This window comes from Neopelma chrysocephalum, unplaced genomic scaffold (assembly GCF_003984885.1).
Source record: "Neopelma chrysocephalum unplaced genomic scaffold, ASM398488v2 Primary Assembly neopelma1_65, whole genome shotgun sequence".
In the NCBI taxonomy this organism is placed as follows: Eukaryota; Metazoa; Chordata; class Aves; order Passeriformes; family Pipridae; genus Neopelma; species Neopelma chrysocephalum.
This window is the reverse complement of record NW_020897722.1, coordinates 7,591,957-7,608,222: the sequence shown is the minus strand read 5'-3', so window position 1 is coordinate 7,608,222 and position 16,266 is coordinate 7,591,957. Positions and strand designations below refer to the sequence as shown.

The 16,266-nt window shown below is 40.4% G+C and overlaps 1 protein-coding gene across 1 annotated transcript in view; it reads left to right on the top strand.

Annotated features, from left to right (window-relative positions):
* The window catches only part of OTOA (otoancorin), a 35,473-nt gene that overhangs the window by 2,158 nt on the left and 17,049 nt on the right, over positions 1-16,266 (top strand). The window contains exons 6-21 of the mRNA XM_027683840.1: positions 381-512; positions 1,834-2,069; positions 2,252-2,355; positions 4,617-4,723; positions 5,160-5,299; positions 7,751-7,874; positions 8,238-8,453; positions 8,949-9,116; positions 9,436-9,576; positions 10,152-10,207; positions 10,586-10,703; positions 11,207-11,280; positions 11,853-11,988; positions 12,878-13,068; positions 14,518-14,611; positions 15,734-15,863. Coding sequence (XP_027539641.1) covers positions 381-512; positions 1,834-2,069; positions 2,252-2,355; positions 4,617-4,723; positions 5,160-5,299; positions 7,751-7,874; positions 8,238-8,453; positions 8,949-9,116; positions 9,436-9,576; positions 10,152-10,207; positions 10,586-10,703; positions 11,207-11,280; positions 11,853-11,988; positions 12,878-13,068; positions 14,518-14,611; positions 15,734-15,863 — 2,167 coding nt within the window. The remainder of the gene's footprint in view (positions 1-380; positions 513-1,833; positions 2,070-2,251; positions 2,356-4,616; positions 4,724-5,159; positions 5,300-7,750; positions 7,875-8,237; positions 8,454-8,948; positions 9,117-9,435; positions 9,577-10,151; positions 10,208-10,585; positions 10,704-11,206; positions 11,281-11,852; positions 11,989-12,877; positions 13,069-14,517; positions 14,612-15,733; positions 15,864-16,266) is intronic.

Below are 16,266 nucleotides of genomic sequence, written 5' to 3'. Positions count from 1 at the left end.
ATATGCACACGGTACCTGATTTTTTTTTTTTTTAGCTCTTTAAAACTTTCATTTTCCCAACTCTGCTGTGTGAGGCAGAAAAGCTTTATTACTCTTGTTTTATGAAGTGAGAAACTGAGGCATCTTTGTTAAAAGGCTCCTTGGAGAGGACTTGTTCATGAAGCCAAGAATAGGGTTTGAAAATAACTGTCTTTCAGAATACATTTAGATTGTTTTTGTTTCCAGTTTGTGTGGAGAATAGCTATTCTGGTCATTGACAACACAGACAGTACAGGAGCTAAGCACTTAGTTTTTGAGCACAGATTTTCAGGGGGTAAAAGGTGCCCCCAGTACAACAGTATGAGTTCCATCTATATTACACTTATTTTTCTATACTTCAGATGTCCATACAAAGTTACCTGAAGAACCTTTTATACCAGCCTAGGCAACTACTGTCTGAATTTCAACAACTTGATCAGCAGCAGTTCCAAACTGCAATGAAGTATCTCTTCAACAGCAGGAAGGAGCATCTTGTAAGTCCCTTTGCACTTGTGAAAAGGAAAAGCTGCAGTCAGTGGTTTGGATAAATGGGAGAGGGACAGACTGGGGGGCTCACAGGGGACACTGTGCAGTTACTTACCTGGCTCACATTAGATTCCAGGAGCCCCTCTCCTTAGGTTAGACTTACTTCATTTAATTCTTATTGTCTAAAAGTCTGCTGCCAAGTGCAAGTCATCCTTTGGATTCTCACTGTCATCAGTACAGAGAAACAGATCTCCAGAGAATGAATCATCTTCCTACTCTAATATCTAAGGTAGGTATGACCAGTTGTTCTCAGGGAGTGTGTTCTTCTTAAAGGGACTGGAAAGAGAGCCAAGATGACTAAAGAAGGTGAAATTAGTAATTTTGTTAATTAGTGAGCAAACTTTTGGCAATTTGGAGGAGAGGCAGCATAACATGATTTGCTGGTTTCTGTGGTGTGTTCCTGTGTGACCCATCTGAAAAGCCTTGCTCAGAGTCAGTGGGTGCTTCCCAGGGAGGATTGTCCTGCAGAGGGGATCTCCAGTGCAGGTGGGATCACAGCCTGAGGTGTGAGAGCATTTGGATCTTCCCTGCTGCCCCTGGAAGGGCCTCCAGCCTGGGCATTGCTGAGGGGGTGGAGATTGACCTGGGAGAAAGGGAAAGCTCATCCTCAGACACGTGAGGTGACTGCCCAGAGCAAACACTGTATTATCCACTGTTCAAACAATGGAGGGGCAGCTCCTGCTGCCAGAGCACACGGATCAGGTGTGCACTGAGCACTGGGAGCCAGGGCAGCAGAGCATGAGCCCTGTCAATAAACTGTAAATCACCAGGACTGTCAGCTCTGAACAGGCTGTCCTAGACACCTCGACTTGTGAGATGGCACCTGTGCCCAGGGAATCCCCAGAGTACTGTTTGACATTGCCCCATCTTCTGGAAGGGATGTTTGCAGTAACAGCTGCAAGAGATACTGCATGGAAAAGGTCTGTTCTAGAGATGTCTATGTATTAAATTATGTATGAAATGATACCTATTCAATTCCACTATCCCTTCATTTTTCAAGTAACTAATTCTTTCATGGGAACACACACTATAATTTCAGCCATTTCATTTATTTTTCTGTTTTTCATTTTGATTTTGTAAAAAAAACTCAAGCTGGTCTCTGCCCAACATCAGAAAGGAATTATCTGAAGTAATGCAAACAGTATTTTGCAGGAATTTTTCATGTGAACAGCACCATATTCTTTGTGGAATGGTCTCTGTCAGGCCTCAAAATGAACAGTGTGTTGAATCAATCAAAGAGATGTTCTTATAACCCTTTGTTGCTTGCAGGAAACGGGAAATATTATTCTTGATTGGGATGAGACTAGAGAGAGAATTTTTCAAAGCCCAGGAGTAAACAGGACCTTGTTCCTTGTCACACTGGATAAATGCTTCCTGGCTCTGAGTGCTTTGGACTGTGTGGATATCCTAAGCCAGGTTTTGCATGTGTCAGCGGTGAACTATCTCCAACCCGATGTCATTGGGAGCCTCCCAGGCATTCTGCTGGAGGATGCTTTCAGAAACCTGTAAGCCATTTGTTTTTCAGACACAATTAATACTATGTCATATTTGCTGGTCTCAGTCTATTTTCCAGATGCAGCTTCCTGCTTATGTGTCGCTGGTTATAAAATAATTTTTCCATATGTTCGTTTTTTAAAAAATAAAGAGTTAACTCATTAGTGAACTAACATGCCCTTGTATCACTTAGATCATCATTATTCAAGGACCTCTATGACAAAACCTCAGCAAATACTCAGAGAGCTCTGTATGGCTGGATGAAGCAGATTCTACAAAAATCCTATAACAGGAGTGGTATGTTATGTACAAAGTATTTTCTCTTGCTTATCATAAAAAGGTCAGCAAAGGCCTATCCATTGTATTGAATTGTTTCCCAAATTTAACACATCTGTTTAAGAGTAGCTGTCTAGAATACCTTTTATTCAGAATACAGTAAATGTAATATATTTGTTACTCATGACAAATAGTTCTCCAAAGATGTTTGTTCTTGTAGAATAGAATCATTCAATTGTTAATGTTAGAAAAGACCTCTAAGATCATTGAGTCCAACCAATGGACTCTTCATCTCTTCTGCACAGAGCTGTATTCAGTCTTTTTCTAGTACTCTGATCTTTTCTCTCTGTACTTTTTCTAAGACTGAAATAGGATACAGTGGTCAGGTGCTCTGCCAAGGTGTGTTGTTCACTTCTGAACACCTATTCAGACTAGAAAAATAGCTCTGGCTCAGGGTACATTAGCCAATGCACTGCTTAAAAACAAAAGAAATGCAGGATGTTGTGAAAGCACGTGGCTTGGTCAGAAAAAGGACTAGATAAAAACACAATTAATTCTGATTGTATGCATTTTACCACATCTGTTTGCCTGGTTAATGTGCCTTGAACGGCTGTGCCACAGCTGTGCCAGCACAGGACAGGCTTCACGAGGGGGCTCTGCAGTAGCACTGAACCATCAGAGCCACTGCCTGGCTTTCACTGAACATCCCAGCAGAGCTGTCCTGTGAGCATTTTAGACTTCTGGATGTGCGTGTTCATCCCCTTTCCCTGGAAATCAAGGGCAAAATGCCCATTTGTTTCAGTGGAGCTAAATTTGTCCACTGGGTCTTCAGCTGTTTCAAAATATCGGGGTAACCCATTAAGTCGTAGGGAGGAAGTTGATGACACTGCTGTGTGGTGGTGTTACTGCCAGGACATTGCTGGGGAAGCAAAGATGCAGAACTTGCCTGGTGATACTCAGCAGTCCTGGGAAAATCCCTCAGTGTCACCTTGGATTGTGTGTGGAGCATTAGTGAACCCTCGGGGTGTGGAAGATCACCCAGCTTAGGAGGGGCTGAGATTAACGTGCCTCTCTTACCTCCTGGTTGCTGCTTCCCTACCAAAAGCAGTGCAGGTGTGGTGAATCCACAGCACAGAGGGCAGGACAGCAGAAGAGTCCTGCAATAGTGTGATTTATTCACTTTCTAGTTGGGTAGCACTGGGACCACCTGGGAAAGGTGTCATTTTTTGGGGATCACACCTGCCATGGTTGGTACCTGCAGCTCTGTTCTACTAAAGGCCACAGTCAACGTCCTTAAATTGTGCTCGTTTTTCTTTAACTCTTCTGTCATGTCTTTCAACTCTTGTAATATCCCTGGTAATGGGAGGTGATATCACTTTAAAAAACAGAGGCCTGACAGGTCTGCTGGGAGCATCATCTTGTCTCAGTTAAGGAGCTTAGATCTGTGTTTTCAAAAAAAGCACTAAATGGGGTCCTTCAGCTTCTGATAGATAAAGGGTGATGTTTTTTCAGATACTGAAAACTCTTCAAAGTGCCCTGATGATTTTATTCTAACAGAGTTGTGGGTATCAGCACTGCCAAGGAATATGTTCAGAGGTATCACACACTGAGCCATCCAAATTATGATACCTTGGAGAAAACAGTCTGTGGCTCAGAGTCCATAAATACTTTATTTCTCAGGGATATTTGGATCTTGACTTCATTTACAATCCTTGGGAGAATGTTACTAAATGAATGCCAATTTTTTAACTGTTATGCAGTATTCTGTATTTTTTGCCAACCTATTTCCATAGAGGTATTTGAACCATTTTTCATTTTCTCTGTTATTGCTATTGCATATTGCTGAAATAAATAGCATCATCAATAATAATATATGATATATAAAGTGTTACAAAGTATCATGCCTTCCCGATGTTCTTAAATAATATAATTGATTAGGGAAACTGAATTTAAAAAATACTGCTCCATATTTAATATTACTGGTTAAATTTTGCCTGTCCCACACTTTATCCAGTTTCTATTTCGACAACATAAAACATTAATGTTTTCATACAAGAAAATCTGAGACATTTGAAACACTATTTCATTTTCATTAAAAAATGTATGGTCTCATAAAAATGTGGTGCTAAAATGTAGCCAACGGAGGGAACCTGAGTCTCTCTGCTTTTAGGATTTTTCTGATTGTTTTTGATTGTTTACCAGGAACAATATACTGGGTGCAATATCTTTGAAAAGCAATAACTTTCTTAATATTGCAGTAAGTATTTATTTGTACAAAACAGACTTCAATGAATCAACTTCTTGGGTCAGTGCAGAAAGCTTATGGATTTTGGGAAGATTCATGGTCCATCTCCCATTAGAAGAAATTCTGAAAATTAGCCTCAGTGAAGTAAGTAACAAAGTGTGGTTGGATATGTCATTACAAAGTGATGTCAGCTACAAACAATATGAACACAAATGCAAACTAAAACATGAAAAAACTTTATATATTTTAATTAAAGCGAAAATATAAATGTATTATTTACAAATATTTTTCTATATTTGGAATTTTAAAGTGCCTTTAATTAATATAGAATTACTTATCTGTATCAGTATTCTGTGCCTTCTGCTGAAAGGGATCAATGATAGAAGCCCTCAAATTATTTGACAGTTTGGCAGAGAATTGCTCAAGTCACTCACTCAGCTTTGTCTTCAAAAATACCATGTTATCCAAATCTATCTTCTTCCTTTCTCAACAACATGAATGGGGTCAGTTAATTTAGTGTGTCAAACACAGATTTTATTGGATGCAATTGTTTCACAATGATCCTGTTTGTGCTGGTCAGATCAGACTGTTCATTAGCTACGACAACGCGACAAAGCAGCTGGACACGGTGTATGATATCACACCAGAGCTTGCACAGGCTTTCCTGGAGAGGATAAACTCATCAGGATTTGATATGAGGAACACTTCAACCATCTACAGGCAAGACTGCTTTTCTTTTTCTTTTATGGCTGTGTTTGGATGGAACGAATAAGTAAGGAGAAAAGAGAGGAGCAATAAGCAATATGGCATAGCTTTTCCCTTCCAGCAGGAAAATCTAGGCTGAAATCCAGCCCTGTTTAGCAACAGTGAAGAATTGCTACTTTATGATTTTTTGGAGATGTGCCTAATTAGCTAATGCTTTGTCTCCTGCTGCACAGTGAGGAGATGCCTGGAGTATTAGGAAGACTACAGCAGTATTTTTGGGACCCGTCACGTTTTACAGTGCAGCAGTAAAATAAACTGGGATAGCAGGACATGAGTTGTCTTGGCTGTTTGGATCACAGAAGGTGGAGTTGTTCTGTGGAAATCATGTTACAGTTGGGATTGAAGGAGGAAATCTTAGCTCATGCCAGCCAGGACTGCAGGTGGTTTTTAATTGACGTGGTTGTCACCAGAGAGGTGACAAAGTGAGGAGCTGTAAAGCCTGCCCTGCTGTCCTCTTTGCCCTGCAGGGCAGACATGAGCTATGCCTAAATATGTGTGACTGTTAAGTGTGTAAGCAGGAAACTGCACTTTCAGGGCTGTCAAACCAGCACTGAACTAACTTTAATAAAAAACCAAAACAAGCTGCTCTTACTCACAAAGAGGCAGAGAGTGTGAGCTGCTGTAAGGAAGTGCCGTGCTCCGCATTTACATTCACACTGTCGTATCAGTGGATGTATTTAGTCCCAAGACACCGCTGTCTGAAGTTATTTGTAGTCTCCTTGGGGGATACCTTGGAGTTTTAAACTAATGGAGAGTATGCTTTATGGCTTCAGAGCTCCTGTTGTTGCTGCAGTGCAGCTCTGACTTCCCTGAAGCATTGCTCGCTGTCGGAGGTGTAAGCGAGAGGAGAATTATGCCCACGCTCTAAATTTCAGTGTCAGAAATCTTAGAAATGATTTTGTCACTCACAAGAGCTGCCACGTTCTCACAGACGAGGGAAATGTCATGCTCCATAATCCTTAATATATTCCATTTTTACAACACACTTAGTTTATATTACTCATTTTAACCATACTGATGATTTAAATGCACTTTTACTTTTAAGAAGTAGTGTTATTCATTGTTGCTAATCCCAAAGGAGATGAAGAGCTCTTGGTGGGTATGCAGTAATGCATTGGAAGGTAATTATTTGTTATAAAAATGCTCTTACAGATGTTTCTTTGATTTGTATGTTGGTTTGATGATGTCCCATGAATTCAGATGGGCTGCTGAAGCAGTATATTTTTATATCTCTAGCAGGTTGTTGTTGAGGGAATAGAGGAAATAAAAGCCTTTCTGTGCTGCAGAATTTCACTGAGTTTGTGATAGTGCTGCAGCAATGTCCAGTGTTGATTTGGACATTGTGGCCCAAACTCTACCTATGCCTCTTTGAATTGCTAGAAAACAGGGACTGCTGCAGAAAAGCTGGGCTTTTGCCACATCTTTGAGGTTCTTGTTCTCTGTAAATTATGAAAGCAAAGACTAAGATTTTACAGGGACAGGGAATTGATTGAGGCTTCCTACAAACAAGTTCATCACCGTCACTATAAAGTTCAAAGTCCAGCAAGAGTGATCTGCAATTCCAAGCTCTTTCTTTGCAGGGCGGCAGGCAGTGGCACTAAATAAGCACAAGGCCCAAGTCAGAAGGCCACCTACAAAAGGCACTTCCCCTTGGTGGTGTGGCTGCTTCTCTCCACCAGCCGTGGCTGTGGTTGTACTTTACAGAGGTTAATGGAAATGTTGACTTAAATATTACAGCACAGGTCCTGTGAAGGAGCATGAGCTCCACATCTGGACCACAACACGGCCTTGCAGGCTGCTGTGCTGGCACTAATGAGGCAGGGAATCCTGGCATGCCTTCTCCTAACTGGTGTTGAACTGTTCAGATCTCCATCCATCAGCCAGTCCTGTGTTTGATGTGAAATACAGCAGGCTTTGTTTAAACCTGAAACAATGAAGAGGCCATGTAATGCTCTAGCTGCTGCTCTGAGACATGAATGACTTATGTTGCCTGCGAAATCCAGGTAGGATTTAGAACTCAAAACATCCAGTCAACCCAGATAAGAACTCAGCAGCCACTTCCAAAGATTTTTTCATAGCCCTCCATCCTTTTCAAGATTATACTGCCAAGGTGAGTGGAGTTGTTAACTAGGAGAATCCAGCCATGGACAAATGGAACCAGGAGAGTTAAGTTTTCAGCAGCACAAGCAATCCAGGTAGAGTTCAGCTGAATACAGAGGCCACTGCATGTGTCTCATACCCCAGTCTCAGGCTGGGTAAGTTTTAAAGATTGTAGTTGAAGGCACAAGTGACAGACAGAAATGACTCCGGTCCTGAGCATGAGTAGGGTGTAACATCCTGTGTGTCCCTTTCCTAAGGATCACACCTCCTATGTCAGAAGTCAGCTAATGTGTCTCTTCTCCATAGGCTGGGTTTATTGGTTTGCTTTTATGATGACCTGGAACAGATGGATGCAGCTGTGGCCCGGGCTTTACTTCATCAAATGATTAAATGCAATCAACTGAGAGGTTTCCAGGCTGAGGTTCACAAGGTGGGTGTGGTATTTATTCTTCTTGCCTAACCCAACTCTGAAAACAGAGGAGGAGGACTTTCTTCATGAATAAGAGAAGAAAAGAGTGAAAAATCACTGTGATCTAAGAAATAAGGGAAAATAGTTCTCAAGAATGCAAAGAATAGAAGTCCATTTTAGGTGCTTATTCTTTTGTCATTCTATTTCCTGCTGCTCCATATTCCTTTCACAACTGTGGTTCTATTTTTGAAATTTTATGAAGTGTGTGCTCACTGAATATTTGCCAATGACTATTCCAGAGACTCCAGTTAGTGTTTTGGGTGATAGTGGAAATTGGTTCTTGGCAGGTTTTTATTTCCCATCTGCTCTTTTTGTTTGCTTTAGCTCAAATCCCAACTCCTGAACATTGCCATGCAAAACCAGACATTGAATGATACCCTTGGATCTCTGTCAGATGCTGTGGTCGGACTAACTTCAAGTCAGCTGGAATCTCTGTCACCTGAAGCAGTGCATAATGCTATTGCAACATTAAACCAAGTCTCTGGCTGGGCAAAGAGCCAAGTTATGATTTTATCCAGTAAATACCTCTCTTATGAAAAGGTACCTTGTGATAACAGCTTTCCTACCTCCTGTTTTTAAAAATGAAATGGCTTTTTCTCAACAATAACCATAGATTTTGAAAAGTTAGTGGTCTGAAAAATGTGTTTAAATCAAATAAAAACATCCAAGACTGTACGTCCCAAAGTAATTCTCTAGTGTAACAGAGAGAAGGAATGTTTGTATTTGGCAGTTGTGTATGTTATTTTGTGTGTGTCTCTGCCCTAAGCAGAATTTGCATGATCAGAGATCCCAGACTGTATATTCAAATATATAGTAGTGGAAGGAATCAGGGTCCTGCCAAAGTTTCAGAAAAAGGACCTTCTGGGAAACTTCACACATTTGCTCTCTGGACAGACACAGAAAGTGCATCCCCAGGCAAGAAATGTATTAAGTATTCAACAGTAATAGTTTTGATTTATTTATTGACTTCTGCTTTTAAATATATCTGCTGCTCTCCAGCCAGAAAACTTCCTGTTTGTGCTGTTCTCTCTGCAGGTGTTATCATTCCATGATGTCAGTCAAATGGGTGCTTTGGTAACGGGCATCAGCACCCAGTCCCTCTACAGCATGAACCCAGGGGAGCTCTCCCAGCTTATTCGAGGCACAACATCCCAGCACTTGTCTGACTTATCTCCTGCCCAACAACAAGGGATCCTCAGGAAGGTGATGATGAACTCCAGTGTGTAGCAGGTTCTCTCTGCACAAGAGCACAGTCACCAGCTATGCAGAGCATGATTTAAAATGTTGCCACCGAATGTGCTTTGTGCTTTAGCTCAAAGGTTAACATTTCCAGAGGTTTTTTTCTGAACACCACGTGTGTTTGGAAGGCTCTCTCTTGCTTATTTCCGTTGCATTTTTAATACTGTCATGTTTTCCTTTATCCTCTTAAGAGAAATATTACACAGAATAGAAAGAAGGGCAAATCCTGTAAATCTAAGCATCAGTTCTGAAATGCCATGTATTTCTGTGTTCCTCTTTTTAGATAGCTGCATCTGGAGATTTTTCTTCATCAGTCAAAGAGATACAAGGAGCTTTTTTTAAAGAAGTATCTCTTTCTGGTTTATGGAAGCAGACTGGATATAGTTCTTCAGTGATGAAAGAAAAAGAACTAAGAAGAAGCCAGGTAAAAATTCTTATGCAGTTCCCATTCCCCTGCAATTTAGTATGATGGAAGAACTGGAAAAGAAACATAAGTGAAAGGAAGGAACTGCCTCAAATATATCTTGACATAAACAACCAGAGGAATTTCAGAGCCTGGGCAGCATTATGAAACAAAGCTATGGAAAGGGAAGCATTAATATGCTGAGTTTAAGTCCCCAAGATTCTGCCATGGAAATTTTCTCTTTCCAGTACTGTATAATAGACATTTGCATATACAATCAGCTCTTTGACTCTGTCCAAAGAGATGAAAGTTTGGATCAGATGATCTCCAGAGGTCCCCTCAAACCCAAGTTATTCAGTGGTTGTGGGCCATGGCCAGGTTTAACATCATCCCATAACACCAGTCAGCCATGTCTTGCCTTGTGAAGAAGAAATTCAGCACTGGATGCCAAACCTCTTGTGGTTGGCCAGGCTGGATCATAGAAGTGCCTGTAGAGTTCATAAGAGAGCTAAGAGTACATAAACCTTGCAGTAGTCATTGTGTCTTACAACTGGATTAACTAAACTTAACTTTAAGTATGGTGGGTTTTATTTCAGGCTTTGTATCTGTATGAATTACTGTCTAAGAAAAACAATCCCGTTGACCTTCTAAGGTATGGATTAGAGTCTCCTTTGAAATGAGGTTTAAGACTAGTTTTGTCATAAGAGCAACTTCAAGGTAAACCATACATGGTTATTTTGTACTGTCTTAAGTTTAGTCATTCCTGGATACCACAGGATAATTCACCTTCCTCATTAGAAAGGGTCTCCAAATCCAAAATCGGGCTCAAAGCATTGCAGAGGTTTAGCTATTTTAAGGGTTAGTTGGTATTTTTCAATTTGTTTGCAGTTTTACTTTCAATTTAGCCTTTCAATTACAAGAAAACGGGAGAGAGGTGGCCAAGTAACTGTATCTTAGGGCAGGGTTGTGGGGAGCAAGGACTAGATCCTGCTTAAATATTCAAAAGATTGAAATTTGCTTTTCCTATCAGCACAGGACAGCTTGTGAAAGGAGTAACTTGTCAACTCATTGAAAGTATGGGCACAGACATATTTTTAAACAACTTCAAATTCTTTGAAATGAATCTTCATCTGCTTTCTCCATATCAGGTAAAACCAACAAAACTTTGTCTAGATAAACATACTACCCAATATCCAAACTAGGTAAATTGGAATTTGATTCATTCAATTTTCTTTTTACTTTCTTTTTTTTTTAATCTTGTCTGTGTCAGCTTGTCTGTTAGCATATTTTATTTAAATCTTTTATGTGTGACTTTTTCTGTTATCATACTTCATTTTGACAATTTCATTTGCCACTTACAAATTGCAAAAAATTTCTACAGCCCTTCTGACTTGTTAATTCATGAGTAATCTGTTTGGAAATATATAGAAGTTTTGAAAACATACAAATGCTCTTATGCACCCAAATATAGGATGCTTCATCTCTGATGTCTACAAAAAGAAAACTCTAAAAAAAGCCAAAGAAAAATACTCTGAAGATAATATGCACAGTTTTATGTATGCTAATTTATATGCTGCAATAAACAAGCCATGTTTTTATTCTTCCTCAAAATTGCCAGATGTTTAAGTTCCTAAATTTTTGTTGCTTTTAGGTTAATTGTTTAGCTTGGAAGTTTTGGAAGGTCTCCAATGCATCTATTCCTCCCTTCCTCTTACTGGTGCTTCCGTGAGTTACCTCTTACTACATCTTAAGTTCTGAGCACTTTTTAAATAATCTCTTCAGTCCTAAGAAAACTGATGATTCAAAGAAATGGTAATTTATCAAAGGTGGTCACTGACTGTAGGCAAAGTCTCTGTCAAGTGAAAGTTGGTAATATTTGGTGTCTTTTAGTGTGGCCTATTTTTGTCAAATTCTGGATTTTTACCCCCTCGGTTGTGAGATTTGTTTTCCTTATTTATTTAGGGTTTATTTGAGAGTGGATATGTAAGTCAAAACCACTGGGTGCTGCTGAAGCATATTGCTCTGTATGGTTAAAAACATTTCAGTGTGTTTTAAGACATTTTTCTAAGTTAGCAAAACGTTTCAGTGACAGCTTTTTCCCTTAGGGAAAACAAATGTACAAGAAGGGCATTCAAGTAAGGTGAGGATTAATTGCAACTTTTCTGGCCTGTCCAGTTTATGATTTTTCAAGTCCAGCCTTGTCTCTAAATGTTTGTGTCATCACAGGTTTTATGGGTATGGTTATGGATGTATGAAGGTCAGGTTTGCATTCTGAGATGTTTGAATTCTTTCTGCAGTTCTGAGTACCTGGAGTTCGTTTCAGGCCCTTTGTGTGTCCCTTTCATTGAAAGTCTGGGGAAGACTGAAATGGACCTTTTGAATCCAGGCCGTCACAAAAGGAATGCTGTCCTGCAAAAAGTACAGGAGTGCTTGGTGGGTATGGCTGGGAGGGGTCAGCAGTTGAGGAGACACCACGGGGATGGAGAGATTCACCTTCTACATAAGTTCTTGACTTACCCATCTGTATTCTTTGGGGGTTTTTTCATGTACTGTTTTGATATTATTGTTCGCTGCCTGAGGAAACCTTTTTACAACTTCCTTAACAATTTTCCTTGACTCCATCCATGTCACAAAGTGTTCTCATGAAATGTCGTTGCTGACCACAGATAACCGGCCAGGGCAGCCTGGAGCTGACCAGTTTGCAGCTGGAGCTGTTCCCCTGGCTCCCAGCAGTGCCAGTCCTGCAGAGCCGTGCGTGGCTCGGGAGGCTCCCTGGGAGAGGTGTTGCTACTGGGAGGATTTGGGACTTCTGCTGTCAAGGGGCTGCAGCACTCACCAGCTTTTAAGGGAAACTTATTCTTTGATGTAGCTGTGAATATTCCTGTCCTTACACATACTACCAGCTGTATAATCCCTGGTGTTTTGGCAGCTGCTTGAGAAACCCCTCAGAGCTCAGCCTTCTGACAGCAAGAGCTTGGGGCCCCTTTGCTGCGAGGGGCCAGGTGAGGGCTGTGCTGCCAGGCAGAGCTGCACCACCTCTGCAGGTGTGGGGGGGGTCACATTTTCTATGTGAGCTTCAGCGTGGAATAAAGAATAATGAAAGCCCTGAGAAGTGCTTATTAAATATCACCAATTGCAGTGCTAAAAGCAAAAAAATATAAGGCAGTCTAAGCAGAAATCGTAGATGAAGTTGCCAGTGCAAACTGTTGTGTCTTTGTTCCTTAAAGGGTCACAGAGCTTAAATGAGTTGTGATGCAGCTGAATGATGCAGGGCAAGGGCCAAGGTTAGCTCTGCCAACAGGGTAAATGCTTCTCGTTTCAGAACGGCTCTGTGGCTGATGAATATGATGTTGACCTACTTGGAAATCTAATCTGCCACTTACCTCCAGCCTTTCTACAAGGCAGAGTGTCCCTGAAGGCAATGGCAACAGCCCTCCATCAATTCAAACTCTGCCAACAGCTCAGCCACGAGCAGAAGACTGAAATTAAATACAAACTCCTTGAGTTATATGGGTAAGGTATTAAATACACCACCTTGCTCTTGCTGATGGTCAGGCCATGCAAATACAAAGCATTTGCTTTGCCCAGATGAATTGCAGTGAAAACAGCACAAAGCAGCTTCTGTCACTGGCCAAGCTTGGGGGCTTGTCCACTAGAATGACATTTCTGTTCTTGTGTGTAATGTGATAGGTGTGGAACAAAATACAACCCCAGGGACACCCTGCATGACTCAAGTCCCAGAGGAAAAAGAGAGAAAGTGTAATGTTTGAGGAGGGGCAGGCAAACAGGCTCACTGGCCTGGCAAGAGAAAGGGTGTTACAGGCAAAGAATGGCCCAGGAATGCAAAGAATGGGAAGATGGAAGTAGGATACTCAAGAGTGAGAAGATGAAGAAGACTGCAAGCATCTCTGGCAAAAGGAAAGAGCTAGAGAAGAAACAGAGGGGTATAAATTCAACCATCTGAAGCAAAAAACTGGGCAGCATGTTGGGTGTCACTTGGGTGTCACTGATGGCTCCGATTAGGAGGGTGATTGGAACCACACTATGTATCAGTCATGCAAAGGACAAAGCCATCCTCTGTCTGGCAAGAATACACTGTTTCTCTCTTGCATTGTCTCTTAGAAGTATCTTGCATTTGAAAAGGGAGACAATGCATAGTTTCTAACCATCCCCTCAGACCCAAAGGCTGTCACTTGATCCACCTAATCCTGTTAGATGCTCATTCAGCTTCCTCCTAAGTCAGCATTTTCCTGGTGATAGAATAGAAATATCTTCCACCAGATCTCATCCCTGCATTGATCTTGATACAGATCGATTTTATTGAATCATGGCATACTGTGCTAAATAAGATTTTACTTTATTTTGTATCAGGTCTTTTTGAAAATATTTGTCCAGTCAAACATCCTCCTAGTGGAGCAACAAAGCAAATAAAGTTTTCTGTGAGAACATGAGCTAGTAACAGATTTGTTACTGTGTTCTCCTATAGGCTCTTCCAGGCTGAAAATTACTTATCCAAGTGCTTTATTAAGTCACCCACCAAGTCGGTTGACTAACATTTGTCAGCTCTGTATGATACTTCTACTTCTCTTTTGATACCATTTTGCACATTACTGCTGCTGCAGTATGAACCTGATAGAAAATGGTAAATTTTCTTTCAAAAAAAGAATTATTTCTCCTTGCTTGAACACTGTAATGCAAAAAATACTATGGCTGTTGAGGGAGAGCTCCATTACTGCTGTATTTGAAGGCTTTCTCTGAGTGTATCGAGAGTTCCACTAATGCCCTTTATATCACAGAGAGATGAGAAAATGCAATCTGATGCTAATAACAATGAATCATCATGTTGGCATAGAAGTGTCTGTGTTTCCTATATGATAAAGTATAATAAAAACTCTGAAGTTTTAGTATCATTTTGATTGTAAACATTCTTCATTAATATAATTTTTCAAAATATTTCTTCAGCTCCTCAAACAACTGGACAGCAGCAACAACATTAGATATTGGACCATTCATAGCTCTGCTGTCAAAGGAGGAATTAAATGTCCTTGCTGAAAAGGTATGCTTTTATTATAACTTTTAAATTCATAAAAGATGTTAAAATTTGAATTTATGAATGTCACAATGCAATCCAAATCATATAATCTGAATGCTAAACTAGGTAAATAATTCTCCTGGCAAGGAACCCTGTGTTAATGTTTCACATGTTCTTGACTCCATCAAAATTTCTGAGATTTCTTCTTGAGGGTAATGTCAGTATAAAGGATTATTTGGACGTAAACAGTGATAATTGTACATTGTCACATAGAAAAAATGGGTCATTTATAGTGACACAGACTCATTTTTAGTACTTTACACCTTGCAGGTTTGTTTCCTCCATTCCCTTGCCTTCCAACCATAAAAGTTACGTTTCTTATCCTGTTATTAATGGGATCATATGGATCAAATTAGCATTTACTCACATGGCCCTTTGCCCCAGGGCCAGTGTAGCACATGAATGATAACTGATGGACTCAGCATTGCACTTTGGAGTCTCTTTGCCCTCTTTAGTTCCTATGAGCTTAAAATTTTTATGTATAGGAGTAAACTATACTGGAATGAGGAATTCATTCTTCAGCAGAAATATGTGAGCACAGTCAGCAACTTTTCCACTGGAGGTAAAACTTATAATTGATCAAATAGAACAGGACTCTTCAAAGGAAAGGAAGGTGTCTAGCAGGGTGGAGGAGGGAGCTCAAAAAAAGCCTAAAGAAGGCAAACAGGTCAAAGTTATTTCTCATCATTTAATTGGGTCCCTCTCCTCAATTCTTACACTTGTCTGGCAAATTTAAGACAAGCAAAATAAAGCCCATACAGAATAGTGAAAGTCATTGCTCCAGGAGTGTCTGGACACAGACTCCAATCAGGCAGTGCTCAGGTGTTGCCAGAAACTGAGAGAGCATCCAAGAGAGAGAATCGCTCAGAATTTGCTTTGTTTCTAATTTTTTCCCCTCAAATGTATGCTGTTGACCTTTCAGTAGCAGCCAATTTACTCTCTTCTGAAACATCTGCACAATAGGAAGGAGGCTGAGCTGTTACTAACCCCTGATTTGCTAAGGTCTGCACGAGTCTTTCTCTGCAAATTGGTTTGTTTTAAAAGGGAGAAAGAAGACTCATTTCTTCTTTTTTTTTTCATTTGAAGTTCCCAGACATCATTTTACAAATAGCAAAGACAATTGGACCAGTTTCTTCAGCTGAAGGGCTTTTATCAACTGTGTTTGAGTCTGTCTCCAATGCCACTGCCAACACCCCCTCATCTCTCACCACACCTGGTCAGTATTTGCCTGGTATCTCTGCAAAGTGCCTGGTTCACAGTGGGGCCATTTGGGCACACATGTGGTGGTGCAATTCAAACAGACTTCGTTTCACTTTGTCACCAAATGCATTCTGAGAAGCTGAATAATAAAAAAGAAAGCATTGAGCAACTTAAAGAGGTTCAGACTTTTAGCAAAAGCAGTGAGAGTCTTCATTCTGTTGCCCATAGTTGTATGATGCATTGACTAACTGCTGAAACACTTAATTTCATTACAGGATTGCAGATTAAGCATCTCCTGGAATGATTCTGAGTGCACAAAGGAAAAAGATGAATTATTTGAATTAGAGGGTTTTGTTTATTTTTACTTTTTTTGCTTATTTTTACTTTTCTTTGTAATCTAAGTAAAAATCCTCAAATTA